Here is a 17978-nt window from a genome sequence, read left to right on the forward strand (position 1 = left end):
TGGCCTGGACATCCTCCAGGGAGCTTTGCACAAGGGTGAGAAAGGAAAGCAGTTGTGAAACTTTGGCAGGTGAAACACAGAACCGCTCTCCTACCCTGGTACAGTGTGCTTGACACCAAGTCTTCAGGACCTTTACTTGTGGCTCCTAATTGCCAAGCCCACTGCTCATAGGAGGTTGTGGAGACAGGCACCAGGGGCACCAAGGAGAGATGAGTTGGGCCTGGCTGAGTGTAGGTTGTGGGCTTCAAGGCCTGGGGCCTCCCCCAATACTCTTATTCACGTGTTCTTCCTTACGCATCAAAGAGCTAGGCAAGTACAGGGAGTTCACATTGCAGCTACTTCAGGACCTTTTTGGCCTGAGGGAGGGACAGTGTAAGGCTGCGACTAAGCCTCTTCTCCACCTCCCCAAACACGTCCTTTCTGTGCTGCTGAGCGTCCCTGCAGGCCCTGGGCATGAGGGGTTGGGTGAAGGGGTGCCTGGGAGTCTAGTGCATCCCCCAGCTCTGTCCCTTTCCCTTCCCACGTAATGGGTTCTTTGTGAGAGAAAGGAGGCCAGGATACTTCGTCACCTCCTCCAGACGTGGGCCATGCAGTGAGGAACTTGGCTACTTGAGCCAGCAGACAGAGAACAGGAGCCCGAGGGCCTGTGCGTGATGTTTATTAGTGATGACGGTGAGGGGGCAGGGTCCTGTGGAGCATGCTCTGTAGGTCACACACTAGAGCCATCAGGCAGGGGTAGCCGGGTAGACAGGGCCTCTGGGGGCTGTCCACTGGGTCCTATTTCTCCCCCTCTAACCCAAACTTAACAAACAGCAGCTATGAATCAGGGAATAAAATCTGAGGCCCATATCCCCCAGGAGGCATGAAGGCCAAGAAGAGAAATGACAGGATGCAAGAGCAAAAGAATGAGTGGGGCGAGGAGGCCCCTGAAGCTGGCCATACGTTCTCCGCTACACACGCCCTCCCTTCCCAAACCCTCCATCCGTGTTGGCTCTGCCATTCGGCTTGACCATGTTCCTGGTCCCTGGTCCTTTCAGATGTTAAGAAGCTTCCTGGCAGGTGAGGAGAGCCCTTCCCTTCAAGAGCGTCAGCTGTGAGGGCCTGGCCCTAGCCCAGCCTGCCTGTGCTCCAGCCTTGTGTGTGGATGCCCCACCCCAGCTGATGGATGGGAGTGCCACCCTGTTGGGCTTTGATTGTCTCATTTCTAATGTGTGGCAGTGAGGTGAGTGGAGGCCCTCAGACCCCAAAGCACAACCCCTGAGTCCCTTGGGTTAGGACTGTACCTGCCCAGGGAACCTTGTTTCTTCCTCGTCATGCTGCCCACACCCCACCTTCTTGTCACTTTGAGGGGGCATCCCTTCCCTGAGTCTGGTGGGAAGGCCCCTGCTAAGGGGATCCTGGCCTGAGGGCACTGCCCAGGGGGGCAGCTTCTTGTGCAGGAGGAGAGGAAGGTGCCAGGGGTGCAGCACACACAGCTAGTACCTGGAATGGGAGCCTAGGGGGTCACTGTGCCCAGGAGGTGAGGGGGCCCCCTGCTTCTCCCAGAACCTCGGGACTGCAGGCGGCCCTGGAGCTGGGGCTGGGCAGGGGGTTTTGGGCGCTGAGCCTAGTGCCAGCCTAATGCCAGTCTAACGCCAACCTGCCTGGAGCGGGGGCCCCAGCCAGCTGTGCCTGTGCCTGCCAGGGTAGGGCAGCAGGAGGCTGTCAGTAGCTGTCCTTGGGCCAGGGCCGGTTGCGCTGCCAGTTCCGGTCATTGTGGTTGTGCTCCGAGTCCTGGGCCAGGAGCCGGTCTTGGGGGTCGTGCCCGTTAGCACTAGGCAGCCCGGAGGTGTGTTGGCGGTGAGGCTGGTACAGGTCCTGGTAGGCATCTGCATAGTCCTCCTCCAGGTGGCGGGAGCTGCGCTGCGAAGATCCTGTCCAGGCTTGGCGGGAGCTCTCGCTGGCCTCATCTGAGGGCATCAAGCTGTCCCGCTCAAGGGGTGAGTGCTCCTCGCCACGCTCCCCTAGCAGCTGCTGGTTCTGGGGGCAAGACAGCAGCTCTACGTGAGGCTGTGTGGACCTCGCCTTGGCCTCCCTCCCACCCCTAGGAAGTGGGGGATTCTTCCCGCTCAACTCTCAGTCCCTAGGTACAGGAAATAGTGCAAGGAAAGAGAGGCATACTGGAGCATTCTTTCACTTCAAACACGGAAAACTCCCACACAATTCAGGCTCTGCCTTCAAGACAGACTAGAAGGGTTTGGAGAGTGTGTTTCGAGTCCCAGAAAAAGTAGCCTCTGATTACCCATCTCATTGCTTCATTCCCTCCCATCAGCAAGTACCTTCGCCCACGTGCCCTAGCTCTGCTCTCTGATCCTTAGGCCAAGGATGATCCTCTGGGCGGGGAGGGGGCACTGCTTTGGCTGGCTTAGCCTGAGCATCTGTGCTCTTGGAAACGGTTACCTGAAGTCCGGGTATGGCACTGGGAGGACCCAGAAGTCCAGGGCCGGGGGCTGGGTGGTGGGTGGCCCTCCAGTAAACCTCCAGGTACTCAGCCAGGTGCTCACAGGCATCCTCCAGCTGGTTCTCATCCAGAATCACATCAAATGACTCCTGGAGGGAAGGGAAGGGGGGAATGCTGGCTGCTTCTCAGCAGCAGCCCTCCACCCATCTCCATCACTCCCCGAGCCCTGGAAGAGCAAGAGTCGGCACAGGGGTCGTGCCACAGGCCACTCACTGGTGGGCACTGAACCAGCTTATCATACGCCATCATCTGTACAGTCAGGTGCTTCATCTGTGACTTCCCCCGGGAGCGGATGAGACGCTGGAGGACCTGAGGGAAGAGGGCAGAGCTGGGCCTAGAAAGAACTGGCAGGTCCCCAACTTGTGATACAGCATAAGGAGCAGGCGAGGATGACTCAGAATTGTGTTAAGGGGCAGCAGGAAAAGGATTCAGGAGCCCTTGGGCAGGGACCAAGCAGAGCTGTACAGCATTCTAGGAGGGCAGCCCTGTGGGCCTCCTCCATCACCGCTGCTGGCTTACCTTTGGTGAGGATACTTTGACAAAGACAATGATGGGGGCCAGTGAGGTCTTGGCCAGCTGTGCTGGGTGGTTGATGGTGTCGGCATCCAACACCACTAGCTGCAGGGATTTGGCCAGCTCGAATATGCGCTCGATCTCACTCTGTACTTCAGCTATGGAGGGAGGGAGCGAGCCGCAATGCTCACCAGTGGCTCCACCCCCTCTGACTCCAACAGGGCTTTGGGGGCTCCCAAGTGGTGGATAGGAAGGAATTGTAGGGAGAGGGTGTTCATCAAAGCCGGGGCAGGCAGAGGAACAGGAAATTGAGACTGGCGTGGGTTCTTGCCAATCCTGGGGCAGGTGGGGAAGAGGCTGGGCAGGAATGCAAGTTGTCGGGGAAGAGAAAGGTAGGAGGATGGTTCTCACTAATGCTTGAGTGGGCAGAGAAGCAGGAATGGGGACGTCTCACCAATGCTGGAACGGGCAGAGGAACGCTCAATGATGGTCCTTTTGCCAGGATTGTTGAGCACAGATCGCTTTGCCAGTGAGAGGTCCGCTGTGACTCGGGTGATGGAGATCCTGGGGTGCACATGGAGAAGTACAGCCCACCTCTAAATTTCAAGCCTAGGCCCCTTCCTTCCCAGGTCCTACCAACTTTCATTTTAGAGAAGACCTTGCTACAGGCATCTGGAAGGAGGCAATGATTTCTCCCTGGTTCTCATGCCTCCCCACGCCAGGGCAGCTTACCTGCCATCAAACCTATGTTTGAGGAAGTCGAAGAGAGCCTTCTGCATCATGTCTGTGACCTGGGTGGGAGGGGCAAGGGAAAAGGCATGGAATTGACTTGGGGCCTTCTCAGAGAGGGGCAGCATCCCCAGGTATGGCCTTGGAGCTCACCCCCTCCACACACAGACCTTGGGGGATGGATGGGGGGGAAACATCCCCTCCCCGCTGTCCCTGGGCCCTTCCTGTGGCAGGTTAGGTAGAGGCGACTCTGGGGTCAGGGACCTCCTCTCACCTCATAACCTTTCAGAGAGGGTCCCACCAGCACCACAGGCCGCATGGAGGGCACCACGTCATATGGGGGAATGTGTTCCGCCTGCAGAATTGACCTGAGGTCAGGCAAAATCATGGCCGTGTGGCCTGCCCGTCACCTGACTGGGGAGGGGCAGATTCAGAAGTTCTGGGCCCCCTCCCCTCTGTGTTCTCTTGCCCCTCCAACAATGACGGCCCAGAAACCTGTCCCCACAGCCAGAAGCTATGAGCCCCCCAAGCCCCGGTCCCTTCCCTGACTCACCTGCTTTTGCTTCTGCTTGGCTTTTTGGAAAAGGAAATAAAAGATTAAAGTTGGTGAAGGGGGGAAAGGCCCTGGGGGCATGGTATTCCCATCCCCAGGGGAGACCCTGGGCTTTTTCCCAGCTCCAACCCCTTCCCACACTGTTCACCTGGGAGAATCTCCCTTCCCCCTGCGTCTGAGTTACCCACCTACCCAAGACAGGTGGGTTGAGGGGAGACTACCTAGAGATGGAGGAGGGGAGCGTCGGTTGCCAATGTCGCTCAGGCTGGATGGGTTCCCAGATCTCCTGAGAGCAGAAAGGGAGGTGTGTCAGTGTGTCAGTTCTACACAGTATTTAATAGTTGTATACATCTCTTTATGTTTTAGCTAGTGAGAGAAGTGCATGCGACGTGAGCATGTGTGTGTGTGAGCTCTGGTGTGCGTGCATTTGTACCTGTGCACTGTGAGTGTAAATGCTACGTCTGAGTGTGCATACTGCATATTGGGCGCGGGCATGTGTGCACGTGTGGTGACGTGGACTGTGGGTAAAGTGCACATGTCTGGGGTGTGTGTTTACTGAGTCACAGCCCTGCTCTCACCTGGCCTTCTGCTCCTGCTTGAGCCGGATGCTCTCGAGGCGCTGGGGGCTGGGGATGAAGGCGATGTCCCCGCCCTCTTTCACTAGCCGCCCGATCCACCAGTCATTGCTGTACTTCTGGGAGGTGGGGTGGGGCGGAAGGGACGGTGAGAGGAGGCGGCCCAGGCCTCAGTCCTGGCTCTTCAACGTGAAGGAGCCAGGGAGGCATCCAGAGAGCTGGTCTGAGGAAGGCAGTGCAAGGGGAGGGGGGCAGGAGAAGGCGCCAGAAGGAGGGGCAGCCAGGTTTGAGACCCCCAGGATTGCAGCGTGAGGCATCACCGCTGTCACAGGGAACCTAAGAGGCAACTGATCTAACTGCTCACTTGTACAGAAATGGAGGCTGAGGCCCAAGCCAGGTCTCAGAAGGATGGAGACCCTGAGGATTAGGTCTCGGGTATGAGGGGTGTATGGGGGTGTGTTAAGGATAAGAGTTGAGGAGTCTGGGGAACTTGTTTGTAAATGAGGACTGAAGCAAGAAGCATGGGAACTGGGGCAAAAGCAGAGAAATTAAGTGGTTTCTATTTGGAGGGGGTTGGTCACCTCTTTAATGTGCAGAAAATCTTTGGCCTCAAAGTTGACTCCAGAGCCCTGGACTGGGCACTCTTCGTCCAGTACGCCACAGTAGCTGACATTGGTCCTCACAGCAAACGCCACAGGTTTGTGCTGGAGAATGGGACCATCGGTGCAAGTGAAGGGAGCCTCAGGGCACCCCTTCCAATTTCAGTGCCCCATCAGCAGAGGGAGGAGGCCCCATCAGTCCGCCCATCCACACACACACTCGCTCACACTCACATACATCCTGCCCATTGACTCCTCGAGACTCAGGACCTAGTACAAGTTTCCACCCAGCCTGGCCTGTCCTGTCCCCTAGCCGGCAAGATGATACCTTGGCCCTTTCAAGCTGCTGCTGAGCCTGGCTCTCCACTTCACGCCGGGCACTCTCCCGGTCCTCCTCCAGGGATACGTCTGAGTCCAGAGATGGGCGGCTGGTATAGGAGTCAGCTGAACCCTGGCATGGGGGAGAGGCTGTGACCGGTGGGCTCAGGTATAAAGGGCACTAGAGAGGCAACTCTGAACCCTACAGTGGTGCCTCCACTAACCTTAGCCTCTCCAGCTCCACCAGGGTGGCTGGCTCTGCCAGTCCCTCCTATCTCCCCGAGAAGGGCCCCAGTGCCTCTGGGGTTGCAGGAAAGCCAGCTCAACCCATATGTGCTAAGATCTGGGCCCCTCCTCCCAAGCCTATTAATACTGCAGCCTTGAATAGAGCCTTCACGTCCCTCCTTCCTCCCTTTTCTCCCCTTGACCATGTCCTATAAGGCAGAGGGAAAGTGAGATGTACTGAAGATGATACATTGGAGATGATTCGGAATCTTCGGAATCCAAAGACCCAGCCCTCCTGTTCACATCAGCCTGCAAAGTTGCCTGGAAAGTATTTCCTTAAAATGCCTGGCAGGAGTACAGCCAGCCAGGAACAGTCAAGAGACACTGGTTGGCATGGCACTGGTCCTGAGTGTCAGGATATAGCCGCCCGCCCCCTTAGGTCCTACTTCCCCCAGTCCCTACCCTTCCAGGGTAAAGAGGAGGTCACAGGGCTCCCAACTCCTGAAAGTTACTCCCTCTCTACTCTCCCCACCCCCTTCCCTCTCACACCTGTTGGGACAAATGGCCAGGTGTGGACAGCAAACAAGACATACTGAGAAGGCAACACAAAGCTATCTCCCTGAGCACAGGTGAGGTGGGGCCATGCCTCCCACCTGGCCTACATCTCCCCACCCCTTGCCCAAGGGGATACCAGCCTTGGAGGAAGGCTGTGTTGGTGCTAGGCAACCAGCCAGGAGCAACCCTGGGGGTGTAGGGAGGGGGTTTTTGGTAACCTGAGCCAGGAGAGTGTCGGAGTCCCGCCCACAGGAAGGGCCTTTGGGCAATGAGGGTGCTTTTGGAGGGTTGCGGAGCTCTCCTTCCAGACCAGAGGGAGAGGCACAATTGAACAAGGAAAGCTGGACCTTAGGGCAGGAGGACAGAAGTCAGGACGCCTGGGTTTCCCCCTCAGTCTAGGGAAAAGGGAGTCTTTTGTTTCCTGCTTCAGTTTCCCCTCTTTATAGGCAGAAACCTGAAGTGATACTTCCATCAATTCTGAGGTGCAGGTGGCAGAAATAAGGCAGGAGCCTAGATGAAGGGTCCACGTGGGAATGTACGTGTGTGTGTGTGTGTGTGTGTGTGTGTGTGTGTGTGTGTGTGTGTGTGTGTGTGTGTGTGTTTAGTAGAATGTCCTCAGGCTGAGGAACATTCCTTGAAGCCCACTGTGCTTCACCACCTACAGAAAGCAGTGGAGGCCAGATTCTTGGTGAGGAAGACAAACTCACACACCTGCCCCAGCCCCATGATGGGCAAGAGGGCTGGTCAGCCTGATGGCAGCCCAGGTCCTAGGGCGTAAGCTAAAGACAAGGTCTGTGGTAGACCCAAGGCATGAAGATAGCACAAGGAGGGAAAGTCCTCCAATTTAGGAGAATGTTCCCCATCTCTCTTGAGAACCAAATAAGGCTGGCTTGGCAGCAGGATAAAGAGCAGCTGAGCCCCAGGAAGAACCTCTGCACTGTCCGTCGGGTGGGGGACCTCCTTCCAGGGGCCTGGGGCAAAGGAGACACCTCTGTGGGAAACAGCTACATGAAGTAAATAGGGTCCAACAGGCTAGGAGGCAGAAGGCGAGGCAGGCTGACCACTCACTTCGATCAGATGCCCAGACCTGTTCTGGGAGAGGAGTCTGACCTTTCCTCTCCATTCTCCAGGCTCTTGGCCTAATTTAGTCATCTTTGTGTCCCTACCTGGGGCACCTGGGTTCCCTGGCCTCTCACCCTAAGAAGGGAATGACAGGATCTTTCCCTAAATGTTTAGTGAGTCGCTCAGAATGAAATCCCCTCTCCAGTATTCCCAAGTCCTCAGAGCTCACCCATCACCCAGGGAGGCAAGGGCTGCCCTGCCAAGCATACTCTGGGGTCTTGCCTCCCCCACCCCCTGCTATGCCAAAACAGCCAGAGGCTCAGTACTTTGGAGCTGCCAGGAGTTGGCACAGTGCCCTGGTGGTGCCCCCCTTGCCTGGTGAGTGTGTGGGCAGGCTGCAGCTCCACTCTTGCCTGGCACGGGGGAAGGAGAGGAGGGAGATGAGCCGTTGGATTTATTTAGAGCCTGATTTCCCTCCTACTGCTTCAGAGGGGGCCTCGGGGAGAGCAAGGAGCCAGGCAAGAGAAAGGAAAGTGGGGGGAGGGTAATCCAGGAACCAGAGAGAGGTGGGGAGCCAGTGATGGCTTAGCAGGCTGCCCCCAGCACCATCCACATAGCAGGCTTTACTTTGCAACAGTCCTAGCCCTCTCAACCAGGGACAGGAAGAACCTTTCAGGGCCCTCCAGCCCCACAGAGAGGCTCATTCTCAAGCTCACCTTGGCACCCTAGGCTGTGCCAGCTGTCCCTTCAACTGTCAGAAAGGAGTGTTCACCAGAGCCTTGAAAATCATCTGCTCTAGCTGCAATGTAATTAGCCCCAGAAGCCCAATGGGGAATTGGGCCCAGCAGGCGCCCAGTTCCAGAAAGCGACTGATAGCTGCCTATTCTGCGCCCTAGAACCCATCTATCCTGGACTTGGCAGCAAGAGGTGGGAGAAGATTCCAACACTCCCCTTTCAACTCTGGACTGCTCTACCCTCCACACCTATCAGGGACTCCTTTCAAGCCATCTAGTTGCTCTCATGAGGAGGCCTTCCTGGAGGATGTTTGACAGGAGGGACTGAGATGCTGCTGCCCATACTTGCCCCATCTTTCCAGGCACTCTCCCTGCTCTCAGCTCCGGGAATCACTGCCTAATGAGCTGATTTGTCTCAGTGGGTCAGGAGATAAAAGCAAAGAGGAGAATTAAATATTTATCAGTTGCCTGGTTCTCTGAGCAAAGAGCTTCCTCTCCATCCCCAGGCCCTCCATGCTGAGCAGGAGCTCAGGAGGCCCGCTGCTCTGAGGATGCCTCAGCAGGAGGAGTGGAATGGATGGGGCTCAGTCAGTTGGCCCACCCATGTGCTGGGGAACCAGTTTTCAGCTTGGGAGAGGAGCTGGGCTGGAGGCAGGGTGAGGAGATAAGGCAATGCGGAGGGATGGACAGCCGAAGGGGATAATGGAGGTCCTCAAGTTTTATGATCCTTCTCTCTGAAGAGGCGTATCCAATTCTCTGCTGTTCTCCAGGCTCCCTAATTTATCCTTCACTTGAGGCACAGGAGGTCTGGATTGTCCCCTTCTGCAAGAGCCCCAGCTTCTCCTGTAGCTATTATGTTCAGACCCCATACATCCTCCCTTGGGAACTCCAGACGTTGCATGAGGCCTCTCTAAAGCCTCTGTGCCCTCAGCCTCCAGCCCCTCCTCCCTCCACCCTTCTGTCCTGGGCTGTGGAGCCACCTGCTCCGAGCCTTTCCCCCACACCAGCCCCTCCTGGCGCACACCCGATGCCCCTTGCTCTAGGACTGGGCACTGGGGAGCCTCTGGCATGAAAACCCGTCTCCCCACTGTCCTGGGGCGCCCCCCTACACGCCCCGCCCCGCCACAGAGGCGTTTTCCAAAGTCCTGAACTGGGGGAAGGGTCCAAGGGAGAGGAGGTGTCACCCCAACTCCCCCACCCCCACCCTCCCCGTGGGCACTCACCGCCTCCGAGTCCTCAAACCCGGGCACGTAGGAGTCGTCATACATGGGGGAGTCCGGGTGGGGGGAAGCGAGCGGCGCCGGGGGCGGGAGCGGCCCGGAGGCAGGGGCGAGGACAGCGGGCCGCGCCCGGGAGATGCCACCGAGCCCCGCAGCCCTGCGGGCGGCGGCGGAGAGCGAGAGCGCGAAGGAGAGAGCGAGCCGCGAAGACCAGCTGCTCCGAGCTCAAATCACCGCTCCCCCCACCCCACCCCCCCAAACCCTGCCGGTCCCACCCCGAGCGCGGCTGAGGAATCTGGCGCCGGCTCCTACAACAATAGTGCCCGCCCACCTGACCCCCCCTCCCCTGGAGCGGGCGGGGGCGGCGGCGGGGGGCGCCGGCCACCCGGGGAGCCCGAGACCCTGCCGGGAGAGGGTGGCCGACGGGAGCCGGGTGGAAGGTGGGTGCCCAAGCATCTACGGGGCAGAGGGGCGGCGGGGAGGAAGGGGAGGAGAGACTGCGGGCGGGGCGGATCCAGGCTTGGAGGAGGCGGGGCGAGGAGAGATGCGGAGACAGGGACGCTCGGCAACCCAGGAAATACTCCGCCGGGAAACAAAGGGCTGGGGCGGGGGAGGGGAGGAGAGGGGAGGGGGCGCGGAGGCCGCCGGGGAGACGAGACACCACCGCAAAAGCGGGGGGCGCAGGTTAAGGGGAGGCAGGAGAGAGAGAAAGGAGGGACAGAGGCAGAGGGAGGAAGAGGGGACGCAGGGAAGTGGGAGATGGGGGAGACAAGAGGCGGGGCGGGGGCGGGGGCGGGCGGCAGACGGGGGAGGGGCGGCAGGTGAGAGGGCGGCGTGTCTGCGCCCTGGCGGCCCGGGAGGCGCCAAAAGCAAACCCCGCAGTGGTGCTGGGGAGGAATGGGTTTAGCGACCCCAGGCCAAGGCCGAGAAGGTAGCCCCTGCCCCCCCCCCCCGCCCCCAGGCGCTCTGCCCCCTCAGTGCTGGGACTCTTGCAGCAAAGGGCTTTGTTGCCCAGCCCATGCTGAGGGGGAGGATTGGGGCCCGGCCACCCTACACCTGTTGCGCGGGCAGATTTCATCCTAGTCTGGCCAGGATGGGGGTTCCCTTGCTCACTTCCTTGCCAAGGACTGTGCCAGGCATTGCCAAGGCATCGTGGGAACTGGCGTAGGGAGGGGCTGTTTTAGGCGAGCCTAAAGGGAGGGGGAAAGAAACCCGAGAGCTGAGGTCAGGGGATGGTTGTGGCTGGGACAGAAGGTGAGAGCCTGGCCACGCTGGGGTTGGGAGGGGGAAGGGCAAGTCTCCTGAGTCACTAGTGTAAGGGCAGATCTCCTGCTTAGCAAGAGGATGGGGGTGGGCTGGGGTGGCCAGTATCTGGGTTGGAGCCACATGTACCACTCTACCAGTCAGTCTCCTTCAAAGGGGCGCTAAGACTTGAGGTTAGAGGCTGAGCAGCAGCCTTGATGAAACTTCCTCAAAGATCCACCCATTTGAGCTCCAGAGCAAAATTATTCCTTTGAATTTTGTTTGCCTACCTACCCCTTTGTCCCCTCCCCGCCCCCGGGGGCTGGGGGCACATGTGAGATAGAAGCTTACACTTGGAGAGCTTTGGAGCTCAGTCCTTTTCCACTCCCAGTTTCTCACACCCAGGAGGGCGACTCGGAAATTTGCTTATCCCTTTTCTTCCTGGGCTACAGGGGACTTAGAAAACGAAAACTCTGACAGGGTTGGGTGAGATCTATGGTGGGAACCACTGTGTGTGGGAGAGAGAGAAGGACCACCCAAACCAACTGGCTTGCCACTTACATCACTGGTTCATGTTCCCTTAGCAAGAAAAAGAGAAGGGGCCTCATCTTAAGAGTGTCTTTGGGCTGCCTTTAGTCTGTCACCACCCTGTGAGTGGTGCAGTCCAGCCCTGCCAGGCATCTTCCTGCTGGATGTGGGGAAGAGCTTTGTTGGAGTCCCTATGGCTCACTATAGGGGAAGCAGTCCGCTTTCACGGTTCCCTCTCCTGAGTGCAGCACCATTTGGGGGTTGGTTATATTTTGGATTCTTCTGTATTGGAAGTTCCCAGACACTGTCTTCTCACTTTGTGCGCTCTCCCAGTTCCTCAGTATTCCTTATATCCTCTTTTATTCTCTGTCTCTTCAATTCCTTCTGTCCTTCCAGAGGGGCAGAAAGGAGGCATGAAATGTGAAACAATAAGACCCTCAAGGTGCTCTCTCCTGGGAGATGATTCTAATGTGAAGAAGACAGCTACTGGGGCTCCTGATTCTCTCCCCATTCTTGAATTTACTCTCCTGGCCTCTTCTTTTGGGACTCTTCCCACCACCAGGGTGTCCGTGGGACTGTAGGTAACAGTGGATCTGCCATCAACCTCACTTCTTTCTTACACACCTTGTTGTCTTTATCCCCATCTGGGACAGTGGTGTCTAGATCTCACAAAGCACGAATCGCCAGGCCAACCACCCCCAGGAGATGTGTTCAAGTTCCTCATACCTGGGCGCATCCCCTGGGTCCTGCAGGAGTTTCAGAGCCTCTCCCTGATTCCCTTCTCTCCGAGTTGCTAGTCACTGCCTCCTTCCATTTCTCACCTTACCCACACCTGCCTACTCTCGTTCTCATGCCAACCTAGTGACTTCCTGTCCTGTAACAGGACATGTGCCTGTCAGTATGCCTGTGGTCCCTAACCGCTTTTCTTTTCCCTGGTTGAGCATAGGAGAGAGAGCTGAGTTGGGAGGGGGTGGGGGGCAGGGAAGAGGATTCAAGGAGAGGATTCCTCCTGCCTTCCTCTTTCTAGGAGAGAGTCATTAGACTGGCAGCTGGCAGGTACCCAAGGCATGGAAGCAGGACGTGGGGGTGGGGGTTGGGGGAGCCCGAATAACCAGGTTTGGGAGTTGGAATTCTTGGGAGCCTCCAGAATGCATTCTGGCTTCTCCTGTAAGTGCACCAGGAAGCTGGAGAGATCCCAACCCCTCAGTGTTGAGTGGGGAAACTGAGGCAGGAGCTAGGACCTCTAGGAAGTCCTTCTCCCCAGCAGTATTTAAGATCTGGACAAAGCCAAAGCCCCTAGCATTTAGCTGCTGGGCTGCCCTCAGGGAACCCAGGGAGGGACACTGGGGGGAGCTTGGCAGACCCCTCCTCTCTCAGTCCTCATGTTAGCCCCTTTTCTGACTCCCCAGAGTCCTCCCCCCTCCCCCCATCCCAGTCCCAAGGTGCTTAGAAGCTGCCAGCACTGGCCGCTTCCTCCTTTCCTACCTGCCACCTCTACCCTTAGCCTCACCCACTCGGCCTCCCTCCCTCCCCCCCATCAATGCAGTGTCCCCCAAATGCGGGCCTCTTCCTAAATGGGAGTGGGGCTCTCCTCCCACCCACTGGGGAGGGGGACCCTCGCGTTTACCTCATTCAGCAGGAAGGTTGCACTGGAGTCAGAAAAAGACATAGACCAGGCTGGCGGCCTCTCCCCTTCCCCCGGGCCAGGGGCTCCGAGGCGGGAGCAGGACCCGGCCGCTGCTCTGCACACTGGCTCCCGCCTGCACGCCTGGCCTCGCCCCACGCCCGCTCGGCTCCAAAGGCTGCTCCCTTCCCTCTCTCCGGGTTCCCTCCTCCTTTCCTCCTCCCTCCCTCCCTCCCTCTCTCTCTCTTCCTTTCTCGCCGCCTCTGTCAGTCTCTCCCTCCCCTGTCGCCTTTCAGTCCAGCTCTCTCCATTTCCGTCTGTTCCTCCTCTCTACGGTGTCTGTTCTCTGTTCATCTGGGTGCCTGCCACTGTCTTTCCATCCCCATATCTCGCCTCCCTTCTCCGAACCGCCCCCCCCCCATCTTCTTCCTCAACCCCCTCCCCAGAAAAGGTAGGGACTCGGGAGCTCCCACCGCCGCAGGCAGAAGGGCGGGAGTAGCTGAAGGGCTGCCTGGACTCTGGGGCTTTAGGCGGAAGGTTGCTCTCCCGCCCGGCTCCTGCTCTGTGCGCCCAGCGCCCATCCTCCAGCGCCCGAGGAAGAAGGGCGCCGCGGTCCCAGCGACGGCTTCGACCCGTCCTCAGCAGAGGAAAGGATCGAAAGGAAGAATGCTTGTGGACAGCTCGCTAGCTCCAGCGTCAAGCGCCCCCTCTGGGTTCCGGGGAAGCCACGTCCATCCACCCGTCCCAGGCCCAGATCCGGTGGCTCCTGCGGGATCCAACGGGCGACAAGCCAGCCGGGATGCGCCCGGCACCCGGGAAGGCTCCACGGTCACTCCTCTCGCCTGGGTTCCGGGGCCGCGGGACTCAGCCCGCAAAGGCGAAGAGCGAGGCGCGCCGGCTCCTCCCCACCGGCTGCAGCGCCCCCTGGGCTCACTCGCCCGGCGGTCTTACACGCCCTCCAGGTGGTGGCACCCGTCCGGGCTCCCGCCCTGCCAGCAGGAGGCGCTGCCCCGGCCAGAGCAGGGGCGGCGCACCTCGGAGCCAGACCCCTGCCGAAGCCTCGGACGAACCCCTCACCCGCTCTTCTTTCTAGGAACTGCGGTCCCACCTCCAGACCCCTAGTCTGGGACTCCAGGCTGCACTCCATCCTCACCCCCGTGGGACTCCTTTGACATCTTTGGCCCTTGTGGGGCCCTAGGCCGCTCCTACCTCCATCCTGGTCTCCAGGGGCGCCCCCCGCTGAGCCCGGCGGCGTCCAGGCCGGGCCTGAGGAGCAGGGAGTACGGAGTCGCGGGACCGGTCCTCGGGTCAGTACCCCCTCCCGCCCCCTTCGGCGGGCACGTCAAGTAGGACAAGCCCAAGTTCTGGCGGGGGAAGGGGGGAGCACGGGTGTAGCCCCAGCCAGCTCTCTCCCTGCACCCTTGTGAGCGGATCAGCTTCTCATTGGTCCCTCCAAACCCCCAATATCCCCAGGCTGGACTCTTCTCCATACCAAAGACGGCGGCTGGAGGGAGGGGGCGGCCGACTCCGTTGCGGAGACAGAAACAACCTGAAGCGGAGTGACCCGGGGTCCCCAACTTCCCTCTTGGCATCAGTTAGAACCGATCAAGTTTTCCCTTTCAGATCGAGGGCGTTCCAGTCTCCTCCTTGGCCCTTCTTTTAACTCCTTTCCCCTGGGGGTTTCCGGACACCGCTCCCCCAAATCCGCCCATATTCTGGGGATCTTGGAAAACCTCCCTTCCTCGCTGTTCAGCTGACTCTGCCCTTGTCCCCACTCCAGAGGGAGCTAAATTGGGGGAAAATCAATTCTCCTCTTTCCATCCCCAGCTCCTCCGCAGGCTTAACCTGTAAAGTGCTTTGGGAGGGCACCTCCTCCTCTCCCTCTGTGGTCTAGCCCGTGGTTCCCCTACTGCCCACCTACCCCCAAGTTACTCAGCTTCAACTATTCAGAGGAGGTAAAGAGGTTGTGTGTATGTTTTTAAAATGTGCATGGAGGTTTTTATGTTTTTTGTTTTCTTTTGGCTCTAATAGAGGGAGCAGAAGCTTTGCCTGTCATTTGGCAATAAGACCTGGAGGGAGAGAGGCCCCTCCCTGCACCCCCGCTGACCACAGCTAATGGACTAGCTCCTCTGGACCTTGGGGGCAGCTTAAGTTTCCATAGGAGAAGGGGGGCAAGGGGATTCTGGCCAAGGCAAGCAATTGTCCCTGGCTTCCCCCTCCCTCCTCTCCAAGAACCTGCAGCCTAGAACAGCATCTCTCTCCACCCCTTACTTTAAAATAGAAATATCAATGACTTCTCTCTGAGCCTATCAGAAGGAATCTAAGTGCATAGGGGCAGCTCTGCACCCTTCACTTTTTCTCATTTCCACTCCAGCTGCTGGAGCACACACTCCTTTCTCTTCTGCCACTGAGAGAAGATAAGAACCTCAGAGCTAGAGCTCGGAGGCCAGCCCTCAGTTTCCCAGAACAGTCTTCCCGTAGCCCCCTCCATGTGAGATGCCTGGCAGGAGCATCCCTCCCTGGGCCCTGTCCAGGGCCCACACCATGTTCCTCCCCACTTTATCTCCCTCAGTCCCCCCATCTCTGGCCCTGACCTCACAGTATCTGGCACCCTGCTCAGAGGGGCCTCTAGCCTGGATGCGCTCGAGCTGTGAGCCATACCTTAGCTTGGCCCCCCTTCAGGTCCTCAGCCCCAGGTCCCCAGGTCTTCCCAGGCCTCATCCCTTCTTCCTGGGGTCTGCTCACCCTCTTCTGTAACCTCCCAGGTTGTCAGGACCTCAGGATATTTGGCAGGGCCTCTGCTAGCCCTTTTGGCTAGCCTTTGTGCAGACACAGCTCTGCACAGGGGATTGCCATACTGACCTGGAGTTGGATTTCAATCCCCACTTGCCTCCTCAGCAAGGCATAACTCGCACAACTGTACTTAGTGGCCCTAGCATTTTGAAAACCTGTGTACCACAAAGGACAGAACAAAGATCACCATGTCCATCCCTTTGTATCTACTCTACCGTGAGCTTCTCAGAAAGCTCTGTGGAAGTAGTTTCCACAGGGAATCCCCATTGCCAATTCCAGATATAACTCTGGGGAAGTTCCTCTAACATCAAACCTCAATCTCTCCTGCTGCAACCTCTGTCTTCTTTTTCTGGGCTCTGCCTCTGGGCCCATGGTGATATTTGATGCTTCTAGGCACTTTCAGGCTCCATCCCCTGACACAGCATTTGCTATAAATATGTCAAGAGTTTCTTGCTGACAGTGCCCAGCAAGACTGCACCTTCCTTTCCACTCCAGGCCTCTCTAGAGGGACTGGGCTCTTAGCTATGGCTCCAAGGCCCAGCTCTTGCCTGCTCTGTGGCAAGTGGTATGATTGCTCTGTGGTTTTGGAGGTTCCTTTTCATACCTGGGAAGGACGGAAGGCGAGAGGGCTGAGGTGCTTAGCTCTCATTCTCTTTCTGCCAAGAGTCTGGTTCAGCCTGGCACATAGTAGGCGCTTGACATATGTTCACTCTAGTCTTAGATCTCAGTTTCCATTGTTTGTGATTGGTGATTCCAATTCCACAGAATGAACTGGAGAGAGGAACAGGCTGGGACAGGAGCAGAACTCTAGGGCTGCCCCAGGTGGAAAAGGGGTATGGTAGGCAGGATCCCTAGGGTGGCCTGGGGAAGGGGGGCCGGCCTAGACTTTACCACCTTCTCTCCTTCGCTCTTGCCAAGCTCTTAACACTTTAGGACCCAAGTGTTAGCCCTGCCCAAGGGGTCAGTTCAAGTCCTTCCTCCACTCCCACGTATTGACAAGCTTTGTAAACCTCAGAGGTTAGGCAGGAAAACGGGTTGAAAAGAGATGGGATGGGGTGGGGAATCCCTGGGAGGAGTGCTGAGGCCTAAGTGGGGGCAGAGTTCCCCAAGTGGGGGCAGTGGAAGCATCCCAGGGCTTCCAAAAGCTGGGACAGAGGGGACTTGGGCATCCTTTAGGAAGGTGGGGCTGATAAGAAGCTGAGGGTGGCTTCAAGAAGGCTCAGAGCATTGGGGACAAGGCTGACCCTGATGTAGAGCTGGAGTGAGTGGGGTGAGGCCCTGAGTTTGGATCCTCCCTCTCTGCCCCTCAGGCTCACTGCAGTTCTGAGGCTCCTTTATGTCTCATGGGACGCCTGACCTCTGCCCAGATCAGGCCCCTCTCTAACAAGAAGTAGCAGGAGAGGTGCCTGTGGTGGGGCCGGGGCTGGGTACCCTTCTACTTGCTTGCACTAGCCTTCTGGCCCACCCCTGACTCCCATCCCTTTCGATTTAAGGATCTGAGCTGTGGTAACCATCTCCAGCTCAAAATGAGGGCATGGTGCCCGCAGCCTCCCCGGGAATCAATTATTAAAGAGAACATAGTGCTAGCTGCTTATGGCAGCTGCCCCTTGGGCTCACCATTGCCTCTGACTCTGCTCCTCACTGCTCCCTCACCAGCTGTGAGGGGGATGAGGTCTGGGCACCTGGGAAGGGAGATGCCTTAGGAACTGGAGGTATTAAGGAGAGGCTGGAACTGGATGGGGATGGGGAAGTGCTGACTCGGGCCTCGGGGAGAAGCCTCCTGGGGAGGAGGGAAGAGGACTGGTGAGAAGTTGTGGTCCCTCATCATGGATCAGGAGGGCAGAGGGGGCTGGCGGCCACCCTGGAGATGAGTTGGGAAATGAGCCTGGAAGACCATTGACTGGAGGGGCTGCCCAGCGTTGGGAGTGTGGACTCCTACATGCCTCTGGAGTAATACAGAGCCAAAAGGAGTCTGGATTCTTCTTTGAGTCAGCATTAGGTCATTCAGGGGAGTTCTGTGCAGAGCCCTCTGTCCTTCCCTGGGAAATAAGGCCCTGCCCAGAATTCAGGAGAACCACAGAGCTGCTGGAAGCGGGCGTGGGTGTCAGCAGACAGGAAGGGGGGTGGGTGTAGTTAAGTGTCAGGGTCCTAGGTAAGCCATTGGTGGAAAGAATGCAGGATTTGGAGTCCAAAAACCATCAGGCAAGT

The 17978-nt window shown here is 58.1% G+C and overlaps 1 protein-coding gene across 2 annotated transcripts; it reads right to left on the minus strand.

Annotated features, from left to right (window-relative positions):
- Positions 1 to 644: 644 nt before the first annotated feature.
- On the minus strand, positions 645 to 13156 carry CACNB3 (calcium voltage-gated channel auxiliary subunit beta 3). 2 transcript variants are annotated; one of them, XM_057701801.1, is made up of 13 exons: positions 12981 to 13156; positions 5798 to 5920; positions 5452 to 5574; positions 4874 to 4989; positions 4517 to 4581; positions 4296 to 4315; positions 4017 to 4097; positions 3746 to 3804; positions 3468 to 3577; positions 3020 to 3171; positions 2714 to 2809; positions 2440 to 2589; positions 645 to 2019 (listed from the first exon to the last, which is right to left on the minus strand). In XM_057701801.1, exons 1-13 carry the CDS (start codon positions 13020 to 13022, stop codon positions 1705 to 1707), a joined length of 1452 nt encoding a protein of 483 aa, XP_057557784.1. In that variant the 5' UTR covers positions 13023 to 13156; the 3' UTR covers positions 645 to 1704. The 2 variants fall into 2 exon arrangements, with proteins under 2 accessions (XP_057557784.1, XP_057557783.1); XM_057701800.1 differs by lacking the exon at positions 12981 to 13156 and adding an exon at positions 9587 to 10196.
- Between the last annotated feature and the right edge of the window lie 4822 nt (positions 13157 to 17978).

The sequence above is a fragment of the Hippopotamus amphibius genome, chromosome 12 (genome assembly GCF_030028045.1).
Source record: "Hippopotamus amphibius kiboko isolate mHipAmp2 chromosome 12, mHipAmp2.hap2, whole genome shotgun sequence".
Lineage (NCBI taxonomy): Eukaryota > Metazoa > Chordata > Mammalia > Artiodactyla > Hippopotamidae > Hippopotamus > Hippopotamus amphibius.

Bases quoted from the DNA above. Each gene is read 5' to 3' on its own strand.
- CACNB3 (XM_057701800.1), bottom strand. From the start codon at position 9,631: ATGTATGACGACTCCTACGTGCCCGGGTTTGAGGACTCGGAGGCG. The intron at 5,921-9,586 runs GTGAGTGCCCAC...CCCCCATGCCAG, and splicing joins GGTTTGAGGACTCGGAGGCG to GGTTCAGCTGACTCCTATAC. The intron at 5,575-5,797 runs GTATCATCTTGC...CCCATTCTCCAG, and splicing joins AGCAGCTTGAAAGGGCCAAG to CACAAACCTGTGGCGTTTGC.